Below are 22,636 nucleotides of genomic sequence, written 5' to 3'. Positions count from 1 at the left end.
AGATCCCTGAGAGTCATGACGTCACAAAGACCTCCCAGAACATTCCAGCCATCCCTGAGCATGCAGGTCTGCCACAGGGTAAGTGACTCAGTGAGCAGTGCCTTGCTCAGAACAAAAGTATTATGGCAGAGCTGTTCCCAGATGGCTGGACTTCTGATGCCATGCCTTGATGTTCTGATCCACAGTCATAACTACACTGGGCCGCTCTTACACTGGATGAAATCTCCAGGGTTGCCCTGGAGATCTGACCCACCCCACCCCAAACACTAGGGTCTTAGACATAAAAGAGGAGAGTGGGCTTCTGGGGGCTGTGCTGTTTTCTGGCCTCTAGAAACAAAGGGTATTAGGCCTGGAAGGAAAAATCTATCTACTGAATGAAAGAGAAACTCCCCGGCCATGTTGTAGGTAGCACACAGGGAGATAGGCAAGGTATACCAAAGAAACTCAAACACTTAGGAAGGTTTTTGTTTTCTTGTAGCAATAATGCTCAGTGTTTCCACTGTCTTCCCCACCTTTTTTCTACTGGAATCTGAACTTTAATGAAAAAGAACCAGGAGCGGGAGGAAGAAGGGGAATTGCTCCCGTATACTCCTGAATAAGTAGGAATTTTAAAGATTTTATTTTTCCTTTTTCTCCCAAAGCCCCCCGGTACATAGTTGTGTATTTTCAGTTGTAGGTCCTTCTAGTTGTGGCGTGTGGGACGCCGCCTCAGCATGACCTGACGAGCGGTGCCATGTCTGCGCCCAGGATTCGAACCAGCAAAACCCTGGGCCGCTGAAGCAGAGCGTGCAAACTTAACCACTTGGCCATGGGGCCGGCCCCTAAGTAGGAATTTTTAAAAAACCCACTTCCTGGTGTATTCCTTGATGGAGATCCTGCTACTGTTTTCAGGGTTTCTCAATCAGCACTATGGACATCTTGGGCTACCTAAAACTGTCCTGGGAGAGGCCAGTGCTGTGCGTTATAGGACGTTTAGAAGCATTGCTGGCCTCTACCCACTAGATGTCAGGATCACCTCCCCTAACTCCCCCTGCTGTGGCGATGAAAAAACGTGCCCAAATTTTCCAAATGTGCCCTGGGGGACAAACTCACCCTGGTTGAGAACCACTTTCAGTGCGTTCTCTACAGAGCAGCCAGGCCGATGTATGCAAGTCACCACCTCACTCTCCTGCTCCCTGCCCTGGGGAGGAAGTCCAGCACCCTGAGGGAGATAGACCAGCCCCTTCATATTCCGGGCCCTGCCAACCTCTCCAGTCCCTTTTCCCTCTCCTTCCTGCCTCGCACTCTTTGCTCTAGTTCTGCACAACTGCTTGTAGATGTTTCCCACACAGCCATGCTAGTTTGTGTCCCCACACTCATGTTGTTTTCTTTGCGTGGAATGTCCTCCCCTCAGTTACCTTGTAAATCCTACCCAACCTTCAAGCCTTGGCTTGGTGTGGGCAGCACCTGGAAACTGACTCTAAGCCCTTCCCCCTTCCCTGCAACAGGTGGCTAGGTCAAGCCCCACCTCCAACTTCTGTCATAGCACTCATCACCCCATCCTGTAATTAACTGTCACCCCTACTGACTGTGAGCTCCTTAGGGGCAAGGCTGTGTCTTATTCACATTTACAGCACAGTGCCTGGCATGTAGCATTTACTCAGCAGTGTTTAAGTGAACCACAAAGAACAGTTAAAAGTACACTAAGTTGGGAGTCAAAACACCAAGATCCTGGACCTAGTTCTGTCACTAGCTAGCTAAGCAACTGCTTCCCATCCCTGACCCTTTGTTTCCTCATCTGAGGAATCAAAACTTGGAATCAATGTCTAAGGTCCTATAAGTTGGAACTGCTGATTCTAGAATGTTCTTTTTTCATAAATATTTCACTTAAAAATATTTCCCAAACAAAGGGCAGGGCCATCTCTTCCTCCCCCTTGTGAATGTGTATGGCTTCCTCTAACCTTTTTCAGTCTTTTCCTATTGACTATTTCATTTGACCCTAGAAATAACTATGGCAGCCTGGTGGATGTAATTTCAAACAAGAACCATTCTTCCAAACAAGTGACTTAAAGGTAAGCCGTGTGTCAGATGTTACCATCACGGAAGACAGAACACGTTTGTATTTATATGTGCATAGATTCTTCGGGGTGGTGTGACAACAGGGAAGGTGCTGGACAGGTGATTAGAACAAGTCTTTTCACTGAATACCTTATGTTGTTAGATTTTGGGGCATTTTTGGTGAATACAATCTCTATTTAAAAATTAAAGACAGGGAATAAAACCAAATGAGTGGCATCATTTCCCAAGCATCATTTCAACTGGCCTTAAGTGAGGCAACCTCCGGGCCCGAGGTCAGTGGCTGGACCACATCTTTCAGAGCTGCTTTATGAAAACCCTTCTGGTTAATTGCACTTGCAAAGAATCAGAGAAATGCAGGCTATGAAGCACCACTATAATCTTTTAGCTTCAAAGTGTTTTCATCTGGTTCACTCCCGGGCAGTAGAGTATAAAAATAAAGCTAAATTTCACAGCAGGTGCCACAGAAAAGGGAGGTGAAGACCTCGGACCCGAATGCTGAAGCTGACGCGAGGTCTACCTGTCATTTTGTAGCCCCCAACTGTACAGCCCTGACACTCACCTAAGGAGGCAAACTCAGTGGACGATCCCTGCCTAGGGGCACAGTGGAGAGGTAACAGACCTGAAACATCGGTAGATTTAGTACGTTGTCACTAAGTCCTCCGTATCCCTATCTGTACTCACCGCCCTCTTTCTTCCTTTCTAGAGACAGTTCTCTTAACGATCAACCAAACGAGGCCTGTGCAGCACTCAGTGTAGACTAGAGGTTGTACTAAGTTTGTAGTCTTGACCACGGCTTTCCTTGAACAATTTCATCCTCACAGGGTGGCACAATATAGAATATTACTCTAAGTGTGACTGCCACCTCCTTCCCCTCTAAGTCTTGCCCTCTCAGATGCAGTTGACGGAAACCACAGAGTACGGGTGTGATAAGGGTCATCAGCAGATCAAATGTTATGCTAGATAAAGAATGGAGGTGAAAAACAATTTCGTTTTCTCACCTATAGGTCCGGTGGTCATCTGGGGTGTGGATGTGTACACATGGACTATCACCACCTTTACAGCAGTTACCTGTTCAGATCCTCACATTATTTGGTTACCTTTAGTGTTGAACATGCAACTCTGTATTTCAAACCGTCAGTACACTCATTTTCACAAACATGACTGTTGCTGCTGCTCTGCACTAAAACAGAAGTCAACACTTAAGCGAAGACTGTGTGTTAGATACAGAATGAATGAAAGTTGAAGGTGCAATCTCAGTTTTAAAGCATCCTAACTGGAATTTTAACCACTATAGGATTCACCCAGAAAAGGAACTAGAAAAAAAGTACTTCTCTTTCTGTATTCTCCTGGCAATCTCTGAAGCAGCAACGGTTTTTAGTATATTAGTATCTATTACAATAGTAGCAACTACCATTTATGACACATTAGGCATTGGGAACAGTGATAGGTGCCTGGTGTACAATTGTGTCTGTAGTTTTACAAGCCTCAGTTGCCTTCCAGTTTTTTTAAAGTGATAAAGCTACATTGGGTAGACTGCTTCATCTTGTGTAGTACTATGAAAAAATATAAAGAAAACTTTTGGTTTTACTTTTTTGTTTTATTTTTATTAGATACTACATAACACACAATACACTGCATAACCTTCTAGCAGGGGTAGATGAGCATAACTGAGTTATTTTTCATCAATCGGGAAAATGCTTCCTTAATCAATGTTCTCCAAACCCTGAAAAACAGTTTAAAAAGGAAAATGTGAGAATTCTTCTCCCATCAAAGATGTACATGTGTTATTTCCAGTGTCACTAAATGGCACTCTCTGTTATTAAAGAAAGGACCTGCACATCCTACACTGCTCTAACTCTAAAAATAAACTGGACTGAATTTTATAATCACTAAAGCGAAAAGAATCACCTATAATGATTTCTAGTTTTCTTTTTCTGACAGCAGCAAACACATCACTTTATGTAAAAAGACCCCCCCATAACAGAACTAAAGTCAAGCAACTAGATAGTTACCATGTGGATCCTTCTATAAAGCATCCTCAGAGAGTCAGGGGACAGCATAGTAAAACTGTTCTATAAAATGACAGCCAACATGAGGAAGATACTACTAGCCTCATTCCACTGTTTTACACATGAAGAAATAGAGGCTCAGAGAGGTTTAATGTCTCTTGCTCAAGTCAGTAAGGAAGCAGCAGAGCCAGAATTCAAGTTCAGGGACCCTCGCAACTCCAGAACTCTTGCCCTGTAAGCATGACACTATTGATTCAGAAGACCCACTCTATCTTACTCAGTTCACAACCAAATACTTGAGAAACTATACAGTAAAACATTAATCAGTGATGACATGTCTTCCAGGTGTTAAAATAACACAGTCCAGATATTTGTTTACTATTGTAGAAAGAATCACCTTGAGAGGAATTAAAATTGCCACCTTGTAGAAACTTTAATTCATTTGGTCTGGCCAAGGGCCTAGGAATCTGCATTGTATCTCATATGCCAGGTGATCCTGACAGTTATTCTTGGACCATACTTGAGAAATACTGCTCTCGATTTGTAGATCTCTATCATCACCTTCATTAGATTAGATTCTCACATAGCACTATACTGAGAGGCACATCACCTAGGCTGAGTCCTTTTGTGTTATCTAGTCACTCAGACCCTCTGTTTTCTCATCTATAAAATGGAATATTTACCTAGGTTCACTGTGAAGAATGAATGAGCAAGGAGAAAATATAAAAAAGTAACAAACATTTTCAAAGAATAATGAGGACAAACTCCTACAAGATATAAGAACATACTATTAGGTTGAACCATATGAAAATGCTACTACTTGGCCATTTTTAACCTAAAAAAACCCAATTTCATATGATTCAATCAAATATAAAATTACAGTAATTCTTTATATATGGCATTGGTGCAGGAATTGGTAAACCAATGGATTACAGAAGAGTGCATTGATGAAACAGGCCCATGTGTATATGGAAATTTACTAGAGTGGTATTTCAAATAAAAAAATGGACTGTTCTATAAATGGATAATTGTGACAACTGGCTATCGGAAAAAAGTAAAGTTAAATCCCGGTTTCACATTATGCCCCAAAACGACCTGTAGAAGGGTCAAAACACTAAATGTAAAAACAGAAAAGAAAAAAGAAACTGTAACAGTATTTGGAAAATTTGTAAGAATGCATTTTTATCATCTTGAGTAGTAAAGTCATTTGTAAGCAAGACATAAAACCCCAAGTCCAGAAGGATAAAATATGGTAAACTGAACATCAAATTAAAAACTGTCTGATGAAAGACATCATACGTTGAAAAAGACAAACAGCAGACTGGGAAAAATATTTGCCACATATAAAAGATTAATATCCATAATATACAAAGAACCCCTATAAATCAAAAAGTAGCAAAGGATATAGGCAAACAATCCACAGAAAAGGAAATACAAATATTAAATATGTAAAAGGCTACTCAACCTCACTAGTAGACAAGAAAATGCAAATTAAATTAGCACTGTAAGACTTTTGGCAAACTATTACCAGAACCCACGTCCCTGACAGATGGCTAGCATCAGAGCCATCTTACCTTTGACACATAATAACGATTCACTCCAGAGACGCGCCTATCTCTTTCCATCAAACTCCATTGATATGAATAATGGGCAACTCTTTTTTCCTACAATTAAAAGAAATTATTATTGCAGTTTATAAAGATAAGTGACCCAATAGAGGGATACTAGAACTTTAATAAGTGACATTATAGGAAAATGGAATCATTACTGAAATAAAAAACAAATTAACAATAAGACAATAATCCTAAATAACATCGGACCACTAAATTTTACAATTAAGATGGTAACCATGAGTTCTTACACTTTCCATTTTAACCAGCATCATTTTTTTCCTTTCCTCCTTACGTTTATTTTTTTTTAAAGACATGACTGTTTCCTTTTGGGACCCTGATGAGCAGAAAAAGCGGTAGATCACACATGAAGGACAATCACAAAAGCAGAAAACAAATACATTGTGCTCTGTATTCCCGAGATGATGTGAAGTACTAGGAAGAGAGGAAAATTACAATCCTGATGTGAATAACAGGAGCTTGCGGTAAATTCCTAAAGGATTGCAAGAGAAAGCGGGGGATAAAAAAATGTCAAGGTAAAAACCTAATTAAGGGTGGGGAAGAAGTAAAAACCGAGAAGCTACCGAGACGTGGAGGCGAGAAATTAAAGTCAAAATCCAGCAAGAAAGGAGACTGGAGGTCGAGCGAGCGGGGACAAGACTAACTGATGCCTCCCTCTGCCTAAGAGTTTGGACCTACCTCTTCGAATCTCCTACCTTCCAGCCCCCGAATCTCTACTCTACCCTCTTGTCCACTCTTCACCCAGCAACTTCTTGCTGGAGTAGAATGTGCTCTGCGTTGGGCTTCATTCCGCAAGCCTCCGCTTTTTGGCAACACAAAGAAACGGGAGGGCCGCCCTCGGTGCTCCCCGTCCCGGAGAGGCTCCGGAGTCGGCCGGCCCCCTGCCCCACCGCCCAGTTGGTAACGCCAGTCCGCCGAGTCAGCCGCCGGGCCGCGGAAGCTGCCTCACCTTGCCCCCGTTAGTGAACCTGTGGATGCGAGCGGTGGCCACCCCGGGGATGAGCAAGCACACGGCCATGACGGCCATCCCGGGGAGAATCTCGAACCACATCGCGGGACGGTCCCCTGCGCCAGACGCTTCCCTCCAGGCGTCTTAAAGGTGACCCGGCTTCGGTCCCTTCCCGGTAAGCTCCGCGGCAGCCCGCGAGCGGCGCGGGGTCACGTACGCCTCTGGAGGAAGCGACGGAGTCCGGCAGGGCTCAAGAGTGGCGCATGCTCGCGCTCTCGCCCTCCCGCGCTCCCGCAGTCCTCTTTCCGCAGCTTATTTTGCTGCGACTCGCCGCCGAGCGCTCGCCGCGAAGTGACGTGAACAGGCCCCGTACTACCCACCACGCCGCAGCCGTTTTGGAGCTCGGGACTCCAAAATGGCAGAGGAACTTTCTCCAGGAAAGATGACAGAGCAGGTGTGCACCTTCCTCTTCAAAAAGCCTGGGCGGAAAGGAGCTGCAGGTCGCAGAAAGCGCCCAGTCCGCGACCAAGAGCGCGGAGACAGCAGCAGCAGCAGCAGCGAAGAAGGCAGCACTGTGGTTCGCCCTGAAAAGAAGAGGGCGACCCACAATCCAATGATACAGAAGACCCGTGGCAGTGGTAAACAGAAGGTGGCTTACGGGGACTTGAGTAGCGAGGAAGAGGAGGAGAAGGAGCCCGAGACTCTCGGCGTGGTCTATAAGTCCACCCGCTCGGCGAAACCCGTGGGGCCAGAGGATATGGGGGCGACTGCTGTCTACGAGCTAGACACAGAGAAGGAGCGTGACGCACAGGCCATCTTTGAGCGCAGCCAGAAGATCCAGGAAGAGCTGAGGGGCAAGGAAGATGACAAGATCTATCGGGGAATCAACAACTATCAGAAATACATGAAGCCCAAGGATACGTCTATGGGCAATGCGTCCTCCGGGATGGTGAGGAAAGGCCCCATCCGAGCTCCCGAGCATCTACGCGCCACCGTGCGCTGGGATTACCAGCCCGACATTTGTAAGGACTACAAGGAGACTGGCTTCTGCGGCTTCGGAGATAGCTGCAAATTCCTCCATGATCGTTCAGATTACAAGCATGGGTGGCAGATCGAACGTGAGCTTGATGAGGGTCGCTATGGTGTCTATGAGGACGAAAACTATGAAGTGGGCAGCGATGATGAGGAAATACCATTCAAGTGTTTCATCTGTCGCCAGACCTTCCAAAACCCAGTTGTCACCAAGTGCAGGCATTATTTCTGCGAGAGCTGTGCACTGCAGCATTTCCGCACCACCCCGCGCTGCTATGTCTGTGACCAGCAAACCAATGGCGTCTTCAATCCAGCGAAAGAATTGATCGCTAAACTGGAGAAGCATCGAGCTGCGGAAGAGGGTGGTGCTTCCGATTTCCCAGAAGACCCCGATGAGGGTCCAATTCCCATTACTTAGTTTTCCCATTATTCTCAAATCTCAAAATAAATATTTTGTTTTGGAAATTTCAATTCGTGTCCTTCCTTTCTAAGGAAAGTGACAGAGGAAAAGGCGGGTGGTGAAGTAGGGTCCTGGATGGATAGCTTGTAAAAGCATCGAGGTAGGTATAATCTGAATTTTTACTTTGTAAATGCTGCCTGTGTGTAACAGATACTTCTCACAATCCTTTGGCATAAATCCTGGGGGTGGGAGAAGTCCGAGAAAAGGGCTAGACTTTGCTGAAGTAACCAAAGCTGTGATGAAAGCAAGAACTGAACCTATTTGTTCTAGCACATTTCCGTATCACTTAATAGTTTACAAAAGTACTTTCATGCATTATCTCTATTGGGAGCCTGTACTACTTCAAACACACCCCAGCCAAGGTCGGGGGGTGGGTTTGAGTGGGCGAATTGGGCTGGGGGACTGGTAGCTGGCACCACAGGGTGCATGTGTGGGAAACTGCCCTTGCTCTCCTTGAAGCACCTATAGGTAACTCCCCTTCCATGGATGACTGAAATGGTCTGTGCCGTGCTGTCCAATATGATAGCCACTATTTCATGCAGCTGTTAAGCACTTGAAATGTGGCTGGCAGCCACTGTACTGGATATCGCAGTTCTAGACTGAACTTGTGAACCTGCAGAGGGCAAAAACCTAGTATTTATAAGCCGTTATCTGAAACTATTCTCACAGACTCTGTAATAGAGCTGACCACGCCCGATTAAAGTCAATCTATGTACCGGATGTCCCAACTAGTTTGTGAATTCCTCAGTGACTAGCCCACTGCTTGGCATATAATAAGAACTTAATAAATAAACCCAGAGAGGTCTGAAAAGGGAAATTGGAGCCAAAGCCTTGAATCCAAGCTGAGGAGCTTTGCTACATTCTGTAGGTAATGAGATAGCAGAGGTTTGGGGATGGGAACACAATCGGACTTTTTCTTATGTTACTGTGGTTGCAGGCTATTGGATGGATTGATAGGCAGGGAGGCCAGTTCAGCCAAATGATTAGTATATTTGTATTGATCTGACTAGAATCTGGGCTGATCCCAGGAAACAGATACAAAAATAAACTGTGGGTTAGAGTGTTTTTTTATTCACATTCATTAATCCATTTAAAGATATTCTTTGAGCAGCTGCTCTGTCAGGCCTATGTTTGGCATAGGGGATATTAGAAAAAAAAGACAGACACAGCCCTTGTCCTCATGGAGCTGGACATCAAACAATGACAAATGTAATGAGTACAAGGAAAAAAGTGCACTGGGTTGAGCTCTCAGGGTTAGCCCAATCCCAGCTTTAGAGGAGTTCAGAATCATAAACTCACTTGATAGAATGAGAGACATTCTATAACAGAATGTATAGAGAGGATACATGAGAAGCCTGCTGGGAAAAGGGCTTAAGAAATCGTCACACAGGAAACAGTATTAACCGATGGGACAAAGAAACAGCCAAATAGGAAACAAGAAAGAGAACATTGTAGAGGCAGACAGAAAAACAGGAGCATACACTGCCACAGAAGGCAAAGGAAGAGAGTGTTCTAAAAAGTGTCATGGAAAGAAATATGGCAACGAGTAGCAAAAGAATCATAAAAAATGGTTCTTACATATATTTTTTACTATTCTTTAGAATTTATACTAAGAAAGTTATTCAAAAGTAATAAAGCTTTATGGAAAAAGATATACATTGAATTGCTATGTATTATATAAGCTGAGGGAAAAGGTCCAGGAGAAAACAAAGAAGATGAAAGAAAAAGAATGGTGCTGATGACTAAGCTCTAGAAGGTGTCTAGAAATGAGAGGGGGTGGGATTAAAGGCATAAATCAAGAAGTTAGTCTTAGGGGCCAGCCCCGTGGCCAAGTGGTTAAGTTCACGCGCTCTGCTTCGGTGGCCCAGGGTTTCACCCCGGTTCCAATCGTGGGCGCGGACATGGCATCGCTCATCAGGCCATGCTGAGGCGGCATCCCACATGCCACAACTAGAAGGACCCACAACTAGAATATACAACTATGTACTGGGGCTACTTGGAGAGAAAAAAGCAGGAAAAAAAAAGTCTTAAAGAGCTGAAAGACGAAAGATGATATTCGTCTACTACTCCACATACATTTTTTCATACCTGTGTGTGAAACTTAAGAGTATTCAAAATATATGCAAATGAGTATTATTCTTGGGATCCACAACATTCAGCAGATTCTTAAAAGGTATCATAACTTCACAAAAGCACATAAATTGATAGTGTACTCAAAGTATTTTTCATGTTTACAAGTTTATGATTATATTTTTAAAAGTCAGAACTATTTTTATCTCCTTTAATTAAATGGTGCAACTTCATTTCATAGGGGGAAAGTAAACAGTTGTTCTTACAAATGTAAAAAAATTAAATATGGAAAAAAAAGAAAACAGCAGAGATGAGATTGCAGCCGGACTCGGAAGGAGCTAACCTAGTCTGAGAGGTGAGAGGAGGCTCCCCTAGAAAATGACCCTCAAACAGACCGGAAAGGGGAGTGGGAGGAAGAGGAGCCCAGGCAGAAAGAAGCATATACAAACGACCTGAAGTGAGAGACCGGCTCCAGCTGAGAACTCAAAGCAGTCCAGGATGGCTGGAGGCAAAAGACGAGCGGGCCAAGCAGTCAGGGCCAAAGAGCAGACACCTTGCAAGTCATGTGAAGGACTCTGGACTTTATCTGAAGGGCCAAGGGACATCATCAAAGGGTTTTCAGAAAGAGAGTGAGATGACCAGATGTGAATTGTAAAAAGATAATTCTGCAGCGTGGGGAAGGAAGGAGCCAGACGTGAGACGGGGGGATCAGCTGGGGGGGGGGAGCTGGTGCACTAGTCCAGGTGGTACGGTAAACGGGACTAGATTGCAGGCTGTGGACAGTCACTGAATAGTTTTTGAGTACCCACTACCTGCCAGGCATTGATTTAAGCTCACTGGAGATACAGCCATAACAAAAGCACTCAAGTCCCTGCTCTCACAGAACTGACATGAGAGACAGTAATAGATTTGTATGTACAGATACGTAATATCAGATTGAGGTAAGTACTATGAGGAACAATAAAGCAAAGCAAGAGGATAAGAGTGCAGTGTGGGGGGATGCTCTTCTAAATAGGGTGGGCAGGGAGGGCCTCTTCTGATCAGGTGATATTTGAGCAGAGACCTAAATGAAGTAGGTATCTGAGAGAAGAACATTCTAGACAGAGAACACCAAGCAAAGGCCCTGAGGCAGAAAGTGCCTGACATGTCCTAGGAACAGTGAGGAAGAAGTGTAATTGGAGTGGACTCAAGGAAAAGGAAAGAGCTCTAGGATTAGGTAAGTAATGGAGGGAGGGGCAGACTGTGGACAGCCTTATTAGCTACTGTAAGGACTCGGGCTTTTCTTCTCAGTGAGATGGAAGCCACTGGGAGGTGTCGAGCAGAGGAGTGACATGATCTGACACTGGCTTTAAAAAGGACCTTTCTGGAACTTTTGGGGGATAGTGGAAATGCTTTATATCTTAATCGGGATGTTTGTTACATAAGTGTCTACATTTGTCCAAACTCACTGGAATGTATACTTAATGTGCATTTCATTGTATGAGATTATATCTCATTAAGAAATATCTTCAAGCCAAAGGGGAAAAAAGGAACTCTGGTTGCAAGGTAGAGAATAAACCCGGGCAGGAGGGTCAAGGGATGAAGCAGATGGGTCAGTTGGAAGGCTACTGCCGTTGCCCAGGTGAGAGATGACAGTGGCTCAAACCAGGTAGTGGTGAGAAGGAGTCAGATTCTGGATGTATTTTGAAAGTAAAACTGACAAGGTTTCCTGGTGGGTTAGATATGGGGCGTAAAATAAAGAGTCAAGGTGACCCCAAGATTTTTGACACGAGCAACCGGGTGGAAGGTGGTACCACATATTGAGAAGGAAAGATGGACATACAGAAAAATGCAGAAAACACAACTTTGCAGAATAACAAGCGATTATACAGGAACATCTGCATAACTACCACCCAGGTCACGAAATACAAAACTGACAACACTCAAGAAGCCACTCATGTACCTTCTCCTGATTACAACGGCCCCCCCACAGACACAGGTAACCTCTAGGCTGACTTTTATGGCAATCACTCCATTGGTCTTTTTCCTTGACCCCAGCCTTCCTCTTTAGCTATTTCTCTCTCCTTCCCTCTCACCAAACCAAGAATAATGTATACTTAAAGGCTTTCCTTTTTCACCTCCCATTTACTCTTTTTTTGTAACAACTTTATTTAGATATAATTCATATATCATTCACAATCTTAAAGTATATACTTGAGGGGCTTTGAGTATATTCACAAGGTTGTTCAACCATCACCACTATCTAATTCAAGAACATTTTTAACACCCCCAAAAGAAACCCATACCCATTAGCAGTCACTCTTCATCATCCCCCCTCACCCCCGACCCCAGGCAACCGCTAATCTCCTTTATGTCTCTCTCTGTTTGCTTTTTCCGGACATTCCATATTAATGGAATCATATAATATGTGGTCTTTTGTGACTGCCTGCTTTCACTTAGCATGTTTTCAAGGTTCATCCATGTTGTAGCATGTATCAATACATTCCTTAATATGGCTGAATAATATTCCATTGTATGGATATACTACATATTTTTTTATCCACTTATCAGTTGATGGACATTTGGGTTGTTTCCACATTTTGGCTATTATGAAAAACGATGCTATGAACATTCATGTACACATTTTTGCGGGGGCATACGTTTTCATTTCTCTTGGGGAGATACCTAGGTGGAAATGCTAAGTCATATGCTCTGTTTAACTTCTTCTAAAACGTTTTTTTTTTTTTTACTGAAGTAAAATTCACATAACATTGATCAGTTTAAAGTGAACAATTCAGTGGCATTTAATATATTCACAATGTTGTGAAACTACCACCTCTATATAATTCCAAAACATTTTCATCACCCCAGAAGAAAACGCTGTGCCCTTAAACAAATGCTCTTCATTCTCTCCTCCCTCCACTCCCTGACAACCACCAGTCTGCATTCTGTTTCTGCAGATGTAGCTATCTAGAAATATCTGCAGAAATATCTATTCTAGATATTTCATATAAATAGAACAATACAATACATAATCTTTGTGTCTGGCTTCTTTCACTTAATGTCTTCAAGGTTTATCCACACTGTGGCATGTACCATCAGTACTTCCTTTTTGAGGCTGAATAATATCCCATCATATGTATATACCACGACTTGTTTATTATCCATTCATCTGTTGATGGGCATTTGTGCATTTGCCACCTTTTGGCTCTTGTAAATAGTGCTGCTCTGAAAAGGAGTGTACATATACTTACTTGAGTACCTGTTTTCAATTCTTTCGAGTATTCACCCGGGAGTAGAATTGCTGGGTCATATAGAAAGGCTATGTTTAACTTTTTGAAGCAAATGCTCCTTATTCTTTTTGAAGAACTGGCAAACTGTTTTCCACAGCAGCTGCACCATTTTACATTCCCACCAGCAATGCAAGACAGTCCCAATTTCTCCACATCCTCACCAACACTTCTTATTTTCCTTTTTTTACAGCCATCCTTGTAGATGTGAGGTGGTATCTAACTGTGGTTTGGATTTGCACTTCCCTAATGACTAATGACATTGAGCATCTTTTCATGAGCTTATTAGCCATTCATATATCATCTTTGGAGAAATGTCTGTTCAAGCCCTTTACCCATTTTTCAATTGGGTTGTTTGTCTTTTGGTCGTTCACTTGTAAGAGTTCTTTATAAATTCTGGGTACTTATCAGATATATGATTTGCAAATATTTTATCCCATTCTGTGGGTTGTCTTTTTACTTCCTTGTTGGTATTCTTTGGAAGCACAAAAGGTTTTAATTTTGATGAGGTACAATTTATCCATTTTTCTTTTGTTATTCATGTTTTTGGTGTCATATCAAAGAATACATTGATAAATCCAAGGTCACAGAGATTTACCCCTGTTTCCAAGAGTTTATAGTTTTAGCTCTTACATTTAGGTCTTTGATCCATTTTTTTTTTAAGATTTTATTTTTCCTTTTTCTCCCAAAATGCCCTGGTACATAGTGTGTATTTTTAGTTGTGGGTCCTTCTAGTTGTGGCATGTGGGACACTGCCTCAGCATGGCTTGATGAGAGGTGCCATGTTCACGACCAGGATTCGAACTGTCGAAACCCTGGGCCGGGGGCTGGCTCTGTGGCCGAGTGGTTAGGTTCGCGCGCTCCGCTGCGGCGGCCCGGGGTTCGGATCCTGGGTGCGGACATGGCACCGCTGGTCAGGCCACGTTGAGGCGGTGTCCCACATGCCACAACTAGAAGGACCTGCAGCTAAGATATACAACTGTGTATGGGGGGGTTTGGGGAGATAAAGCAGAAAAAGAAAAAAAGATTGGCAACAGTTGTTAGCCCAGGCGCCAATCCTTAAAAAAAAAAAAAAAAAAAAGGAAGATTGGCAACAGTTGTTAGCCCAGGCGCCAATCCTTAAAAAAAAAAAAAAAAAAAGGAAGATTGGCAACAGTTGTTAGCCCAGGTGCCAATCTTTAGGAAAAAAAAAAAAAAAAGAAAAAAGAAACCCTGGGCCACCAAAGCGGAGCGCACGAACTTAAACCACTGGGCCACGGGGCCGGCCCCCTCTTTGATCCATTTTGAGTTAATTTTTGTATACAGCATGAGGTAAGGGTTCGATGTCATTCTTTTGCCTGTGACTATCCAGTGACCCAGCACCATTTCTTGAAAAGACAACTGAATGTTCTTAGCACTCTTGTAAAATATCAGTTGAACATACACACATGGGTTTATTTCTGGACTCTCACTTCTATTCTGTTTATCTATCTGTCCATCCTTATGCCAGTACCATAAGGTCTTTATTACTGTTGTTTTGTAGTAAGTTTTAAAGTCAAGAACTGTGAATCCTCCTACAGTTTTGGATATTTTGGATCTCTTACAATTCCTTATGAATTTTCAAACCAGCTTGTCAATTTCTATAACCAAATCAGCTGGCATTCTGCCAGAGATGTCATTGAATCTACAAATCAATTTAGGGAGCATTGCCATCTTAATATTAATTAATGTTAATATTAATCTTCCAATTGAACACAGGATGTTTTTCCACTTATTTTAATCTGTAATTTCTTTCAACAATGTTTTTTAGTTTTCAGATTGTAAGTATTAAATTTATTTTATTAGCTTTATTCCTAATACTTTATTATCTTTTATGCCATTGGAAATAAAATTGTTTTCTTAATTTCGTTTTCAGATTGTTCATTTCAAGTGTATAGAAATGCAATTGATTTTTTATCTTGATCTTGTAGCCTGTAACCATGCTGGACTCCTTAGGATTTTCTGTGCACATGATCACTGCATTTGCCAAGAGAGATAGCTTTACTTCTTTTCCAGTCTGGATGTCTTTTAGTCATTGTCTTCACCAATTGCCATGGCTGGAACCTCCAGTACTATGCTGAATAGAAGTGGTGAGAGCAGACCTCCTTGTCTTGGTCCTGCTCTTAGGAGGAAAGCATCCAGTCTCTGACCACTAGGTATGTTGTTAGCTGTGTTTTTGTAGATGCTCTTTTTCAGGTTGAGGAAGTTCCCGTCTATACTGAGTTTAAGTGTTTTATCCTGAAAGGATATTGGAGTTCTATAAAATGCTTTTTCTGTGTTTACTGAGATGATTCTGAGGGTTTGTTTTTTATTCTACTAATACAGCGTATTAAATTATTTGATTTTTGGATGTTACATCAACCTTGTGTTCCTGGTATAAATTCCACTTGGTCTTGGTGTGTAATTATTTTTGTATGTTGTTGGGTTCAATTTGCTGGTATGTTGTTGAAGATTTTTGTGTCCATATTCATAAGAAAGATTGGTCTATAATTTTCTTTTCTTGTGAAGTCTTTGTCTAATTTTGATATCAGGGTAATACTGACCTTATAAAATGAGTTAGGAAGTGTCCACTCCTCTTCTATTTTTTGGAAGGTTGTGAAGTATTGTTACTAATTCTTTAAATGTTTGGTAGAATTCAGCAGAGAAGCCATCTGAGCCTGGGCTATTTTTCTGTATTATTTTTATTACTAATTCAATCTCTTTACTTGTTATAGGTCTATTCAGATTGTATATTTCTTCTTGAGTCAGTTTCCATAGTTTGTGTGTTCCTATAAATTTGTCATTTCATCTAAGTTTTCTAATTTGTTAGCATACACTTGTTCATGGTATTCATTTATAATCCTTTTTATTTCTGTAAGGTCAGCAGTAATGTCCCCTCTTTCACTTTTGACTCCAGTAATTGAGTCCTCTCCCTTTTGTTTTTTTAGTCAATCTAGCTAATGGTTTGCCAATATTATTGATCTTTTCAAAGAACCAGCTTTTGGTTTCATTGATGATTTTCTCTATTGTTTTTCTATTCTCTATTTCATTAATTTCCACTCTAATCTTTATTATTCCCTTCCTTCTGCCTGCTTTAGGTTAAGTTGGAAAAGACACTTTTCCAGTGTCTTAAGAATGAAGGGTTAGGTTATTAATTTGAGATCTTTCTTCTTTTTTCAATGTAAGGATTTACAGCTATAAATTTCCCTCTAAGCACTGCTTTTCTGCATTTCATATGTTTTGGTATGTTGTATCTTCATTTTCATTCATCTCAAGGTATTTTCTAATTTTCCATTTGATTTCTTCTTTGACTCATTTATTGTTTTAGAGTGTGTTGTTTAATTTCCACATATTTGTAGATTTTCCAGTTTTCTTCTGTTATTGATTTCTAACTTCATCCCATTGTGGCCAGAGAACATACTTTGTATTCTTTCAATACTTTTAAATTTACTGAGGTTGGTTTTATGGCCCGTCATTTGGTCCATGCTAGAAAATGTTCCATGTGCACTTAAGAAGAATGTACATTCTCCTGTTGTTGAGTGTAATGTTCTATGGATGGAATGTGTTTCTTAGGTCTAGTTGGTTCATAGTGTTGTTCAGTTTTTCTATTTCCTCAGTAATCTTCTGCCTAGTTATTCTATCCATTATTGAAAATGGGGTATTGAAGTCTCCAAAAATTATTGAAATGTCTATTTCTCCCTTCATTTCTGTTAGACTTTCCTTCATGTATATTGGTGTTCTTTTACTAAGTGCGTATGTTTATAATTGTTATATCTTCCTAATGGATTGACCGTTTTATCATTATAGGATGTCCCTCTTTATCTCTAATAACATTTTTTGTTCTAAAGTCTATTATGTCTGATATTAGTGTAGCTACTTTAGCTTTCTTGTGGTTGCTGTTTGCATGATATATCTTTTTCTATCCTTTTACCTTCTGACCCCAGGAGGGCTCCTCCCAGCTGTCTCCTTATGCAGTTCTCTCTTGCAGATTAGCTGGCCTACAGTTTAGTTTATATCTCCACTGAATCTACCAATCACCTCCCAATGGCCCTTCACCACAACCTCCACTGTTTGAGAATATCCTTCTAAGCTTGAACTTCCTCATCTTATGTTGCAAATGAAGTCAGTTCCTTTGGGAAGAAATTAGGATCTATCTATTTTGTGACCTGCTTTTCCCCCAAGGAAAAATCTCCAAACCAAGACTGTGGAGTTGGGGGGTGAGGTGAATGACTTGCTTCTCTGTCTGACATCCCCACTTTAGGACCTGAGTGCTAAGTGGGGGTGGGGCAGTAGCCTCAGGTCTTCTTAGCTTGCTTCTGCCAGTGTGGAAACACCTTACCAGCCAGGGCAAGGGTGATCAGGGCCCTAGTATTTTCAGCCCCATCATGCTCAAAGTAGAGCCTCTATCTCACCTGAGGGGGATGGGTGAAAGAAGGGACCCCCACCTCTCAGCCACACTAGCCCAGAACTTAGCCCTAGCAACAGGCAGTGGGAGGCAGGATGAGAAATGCTGATATCCCGCCTCTTCTGGGAAGATAGCCCTCCAACCAGGAGCTGCATAGAGAGAGCCCTGTATTCTTGGATGCACCAGTCTAGAATGGAGCTTCCATCTCACTGATCTGGGAAGAGAGAGGGAGACGACGGTCTTAGTTCAAATACCACAGGCTCTTGCTGTTCTTATAGAATCTTAGTAGATTATCTTGAATAGATATTTTTTTAATTTGGTGTATACTCTTAGGATTATTTCCAGACACCGTAAATGGCTGTTGTTTTTTAATAATCTTCTCCAGTTGCACTGAGCGGTGGGTGCATGGAGCTCCTCATACTGCCTGCTGGAAGACAATCTCTCCTCCCATTTCCTCTTTAGCTCACCAAAAAGCCCTCTTTTGGCCTTACCATTTCTGAGGGACATGATTAATGCTGACCAATATCCTGTTCCCCTTCCTTCTGGGGCACATGGAAGAATACACTTCCCAATATCCTTGCATTACACAAGGCCACATGACTAGATCAGACCAAAGAAACATGAGCAGAAGCAATGCCTGCACAAAGGCTCTATGTGGTTCTCCAGTTTCTCTCTTCCCCTGCTGAAGTGAACCTGGAAGCCTCATGTTGAGATGGTGAAGCTAAAATACCAAAGCTTATTAAATTGCTAAGTCACCCCATGGAGGGAAGCTGTTTGGAAGAGTTGCTTGGCCCTGCTATATACTTTGGAGGGAGAAAGAGACTCTTGTTGTCTTACACCACTGAAATTTCTGGTGTTGTCTGTAGTTGCAACACAGCCTAACCTATCCTGATAAATACGCCACTCTGCTGTCATGACTTTTGCTAAAGTTACCCAGACTTAGCAAAAGGCTTGTACCTGTGCTAAGGTACAACCCAACTCCTAATTACATTTTTTAGTGTTTACCTTAATTGACCTCTCTGCAGCATACAACAGCTACTATTGATTGAGACACATGTGACCAGCATTTTACAAACATTAAACTCATCATTATAAAAGCAAAATCAAACTTGTCAGATCATGGGTCCTAATTCTAGGGTTTGGAAACTAAGTTATTGTGGCAGAGAGGGTAGCATCTGCTTCTAGAAAGTTTGGACGAGGAGGCAGAGTATCAGGATTAGTCTGGGGAGCAGGAGAAGTTCCCTGGTAAGGAGCTCCCAGGCACCCTGAGGACACCTCCAGGGAAAGAGATGGTTTCCTCTTTCCCTCCTTTCTACTCCCTTCCGCCCTCATCTGTTGGTTCATTTATTCAGTCAGTCAGCAAACTTGACCAAATACTTAAGGCTGTGCAATCACTGGACTAGGCTCTGGGCATCCAGGATGTGAAGACACAGCGCCTGCCCTCAGGAAGCTCACAGTTTACTGAAGAAGACACACAGATAAATTGCGTGAGAGTCAAGCATTAACTGAGGCATGTACAGGATGCTTCAGGGTCACCTGGCTAACACTACCTGGGGACGTGGGAGCTTCACAAAGGTGGTGACAGTTGGGTGGGGTCTTGAGGGATGAGTAAGAGTTTTCCAGGCTGACTAAGAGGAGGAAGCACCTTCCAAGTAGCGGGAACAGCATGGGCAAAGGCATGGAGATGCCATGGGGCATTGTAGGATTTTAACCTGGGAGAACAACGTGATCAGTTTGATTCATTCTGTGACTCAATATATATGTGCCACACACTGCACTAGGTGGTGGGGATGACAGCAGTGGAAAAGCCAAGTCCCTAAACCCATGGAGCTTACATTCTAGGAGAAGAGATCGACACAGAGCAAAGGGATACGATTAAAGCAGGGGATGGGAAGAGAGAGGGCCCAGAGGGGCTGTTTTAGACAGGGTGATCAGAGAAGGCCTCCCTGACCACGCGGCATTTGAGCAGGACTGAATGAAGTGAGGGAGCAAGCCTCGTGGATGAACAGGGAAAGCTCATGCCAGGCAGAGGGCATGGCAGGTGCAAAGGCCCTGGGGTGGGAGCATGCTTGGCATGATCAAGGAACAAGCAGGTGGGGTGGGGGAGGACAGAAGCAGCACAAGGAGGTGGGGGGTGAAGTTGATAGGAGATGGGGTGGGTGAGGGAGAGGAGGACCCCATCATGTAGGGCCCTGTGGGCTACAGCAAGGAGTAGAGAGCTCACTCTAAGTGGGATGGGAAGCATTTGCTGAATCTGCATGTTGGGGTGTGAGAGGAGAGTGAGGTGCTAGGATGACCCCAAGGTTTTCCCTACGCAGCTGAAGGAAGGAGATGCCATGGAGGGCTGCGGAGGAGCCTGGGGTAAGCCCAGGAAGACTTCAATTTGGACGGGCTAAGTTTGAGAGGCCTCTGAGACCTCCCCGGGGAGATCAAGGAGGCAGCTGCATCTGTCTGGAACCCAGAGGAGGGATCAGAGCAGCAGGTGCCCATGCAGAGGGGGCAGTGAAAGACCTGAGTCCGGAGAAGATCCTCAAAGTAGTGAACACACAGAGAGGCAGTCCAAGGCCTGAGCCCTGCGGCTCTCCAACCTCCAGATTCCAGAGGATGGAGGGAGAGTCCAGTAAAAGGCGCTGAGGACCGACTGACTGGCTAGTGAGTCCAAAGGAAACCAGGAGAGCCTGGTGTCCCAGAAGCCAAGGCAAGCAAGGGTCGCAACCATGTCAAATGCCGCCGAGAGGCCCAGTAAGATGAGGACTCAGAACTCACCACTGGATGTGACAGCAGGAAGGGAAAGCCATGGAGGGCCTTGACAAGTGTGATCCTGAGGCCCTGTAGGGGTGTGAACTTTACTGAAGTGAGTTCAAAAGATAATGGGAAGTAAGGAATTATAGACTGCCCTAGTTCAGCTCTCTCTCCTCACTGTCACACTCCCTTCTATTCATCCTGGGAACTGCCATCAGAGATCTCTCTAAAATGCAAATGTCATCATGTGACTTCTCTTTAAAATTCTTCAGTGATAGTTGAAAAAATATTGGCAAAATATTGATCATTGTTATTATTTCTGGGCTTTCTATTCTGTTCCATTGTTTTTAATATCTGTCTGCCGGTACCATACTGTTTTAAATACTGTAGCTTTGCAATATATTTTGAAGTCAGAAAGTGTAATGCCTTTGACTTTGTTCTTTCTTAAGATTGTTTTGGCTATTCAGGGTCCTTTGTGGTTCCATATGAATTTGTTTTTTCTGTAAAAAATTCCATTGGGATTTTGATAGGGATTACATTGACTCTGTGGATCGCTTTGGGTATTATGGACACTTTAACAATATTAATTCTTCCAATCCATGAACATGGGATATCTTTCCATTTGTTTGTGTCTTCAATTTCTTTCATCAGTGTTTTTCAGTTTTCACTGTACAAGTCTTTCACCTCTTTAGTTAAGTTTATTCCTAAGTGGTTTATTTTTTGATGCTACTGTAAATGGAAATATTTTCCTAATTTCCTTTTCAGATAGTTTGTTGTTAGTGTATAGAAACGCAACTGACTTTTATATGTTGATTTTGTATCCTGAAACTTTACTAAATTAAGGTGCCAAAAATATACAATGGGGAATGGATAGTCTCTTCAACAAATGATTTTGGAAAAACTGGCTATCTACATGCAAAAGAATGAAATTAGACCCTTATCTTACACCATACACAAAAATCAATTCAAAATGGATTGAAGACTTAAATATAAGACTTGAAACTGTAAAATTCCTAGAAGAAAACATAGGGAGAAAATTTCTTGACAATGATTTCATGAATATGACACCAAAAGCACAGGCAACAAAAGCAAAAATAAACAAGTGGGACTACATCAAACTAAAAGCCTTCTGCACAGCAAATGAAACAATCGACAGAGTGAAAAGGCAATCTAAGGAATGAGAGAACATATTTGCAAACAATATATCTGAGAAGAGGTTAATCTCCAAAATATGTAAAGAATTCCTACAACTCAACAGTAAAAAAAACCTATTAACCTGATTAAAAACTGAGCTAAGGACTTGATTAGACATGTCTCAAAGATATACGAATGGCCAACAGATATATGAAAAGATATTCAACATCACTAATCATCAGGTAAACGCAAATCAAAACCACAACATCACCTCAAACCTGTTAGGATGGCTATTAACAACAACAACAACAACAACAACAAGACAACAAGTGTTAGCAAGGATGTGGAAAAATTGGAACACTTGTATACTGTTGGTGCAGCTGTAAAGAAAACAGTATGGAAGTTCTTCAAAAAATTAAAAATACAACTACCATAAAATCCAGCAATCCCACTTTTGGGTATTTATCCAAAAGAATTGAAATCAGAATCTCAATGAGATATTAGTACTTCCATGTTCACTGCAGCACTATTATAGCAGCCAAGACGTAGAAACCATCTAAATGTCCATCAACAGATGAATGGATAAGGAAAATGTATATACATACAATGAAATATTATTCAGCCTTAAAAAAGAAGGAAATCTTGCAATATATGGCAACATGGATGAAACTTTAGGACACTATGCTAAGTGAAATAAACCAAAGGACAAATATTGCCTGATTCCACTTAGATGACGAATCTAAAATAGTCAAACTCATAGAAGCAGAGAACAGAATGGTGGTTTCCAGGGGCTGGGGTAGGGGGGAAATGGGGAGTTGCTAATCAATGGGTATACAAGATGAATAAGTTCTAGAAATCTGCTGTAAAACATTGTGCCTAT

The 22,636-nt window shown here is 42.3% G+C and overlaps 2 protein-coding genes across 2 annotated transcripts; one reads left to right on the top strand and one right to left on the bottom strand.

Annotated features, from left to right (window-relative positions):
• Positions 1-3,634: 3,634 nt before the first annotated feature.
• On the bottom strand, positions 3,635-6,782 carry NDUFA1 (NADH:ubiquinone oxidoreductase subunit A1). The gene is made up of 3 exons (XM_008508938.2): positions 6,648-6,782; positions 5,642-5,731; positions 3,635-3,781 (listed from the first exon to the last, which is right to left on the bottom strand). The coding sequence occupies exons 1-3, from the start codon at positions 6,747-6,749 to the stop codon at positions 3,761-3,763; spliced, it is 213 nt and encodes a 70-aa protein (XP_008507160.2). The 5' UTR covers positions 6,750-6,782; the 3' UTR covers positions 3,635-3,760.
• Positions 6,783-7,062: 280 nt separating this feature from the next.
• RNF113A (ring finger protein 113A) lies at positions 7,063-8,150 on the top strand. Its single transcript, XM_008508939.2, has one exon. The coding sequence runs from the start codon at positions 7,063-7,065 to the stop codon at positions 8,095-8,097; it is 1,035 nt and encodes a 344-aa protein (XP_008507161.2). The 3' UTR covers positions 8,098-8,150.
• The last annotated feature ends 14,486 nt before the right edge of the window (positions 8,151-22,636 follow it).

Source organism: Equus przewalskii, chromosome X (assembly GCF_037783145.1).
Source record: "Equus przewalskii isolate Varuska chromosome X, EquPr2, whole genome shotgun sequence".
Lineage (NCBI taxonomy): Eukaryota > Metazoa > Chordata > Mammalia > Perissodactyla > Equidae > Equus > Equus przewalskii.
The sequence above is the reverse complement of the archived record's forward strand: the minus strand, read 5'-3'. Positions and strand labels throughout refer to the sequence as shown.

Bases quoted from the DNA above. Each gene is read 5' to 3' on its own strand.
- RNF113A (XM_008508939.2), top strand. From the start codon at position 7,063: ATGGCAGAGGAACTTTCTCCAGGAAAGATGACAGAGCAGGTGTGCACC.
- NDUFA1 (XM_008508938.2), bottom strand. From the start codon at position 6,749: ATGTGGTTCGAGATTCTCCCCGGGATGGCCGTCATGGCCGTGTGCTTG. The intron at 5,732-6,647 runs GTGAGGCAGCTT...TTTTAATTGTAG, and splicing joins GGTTCACTAACGGGGGCAAG to GAAAAAAGAGTTGCCCATTA. The intron at 3,782-5,641 runs GTAAGATGGCTC...ACTGTTTTTCAG, and splicing joins ATCGTTATTATGTGTCAAAG to GGTTTGGAGAACATTGATTA.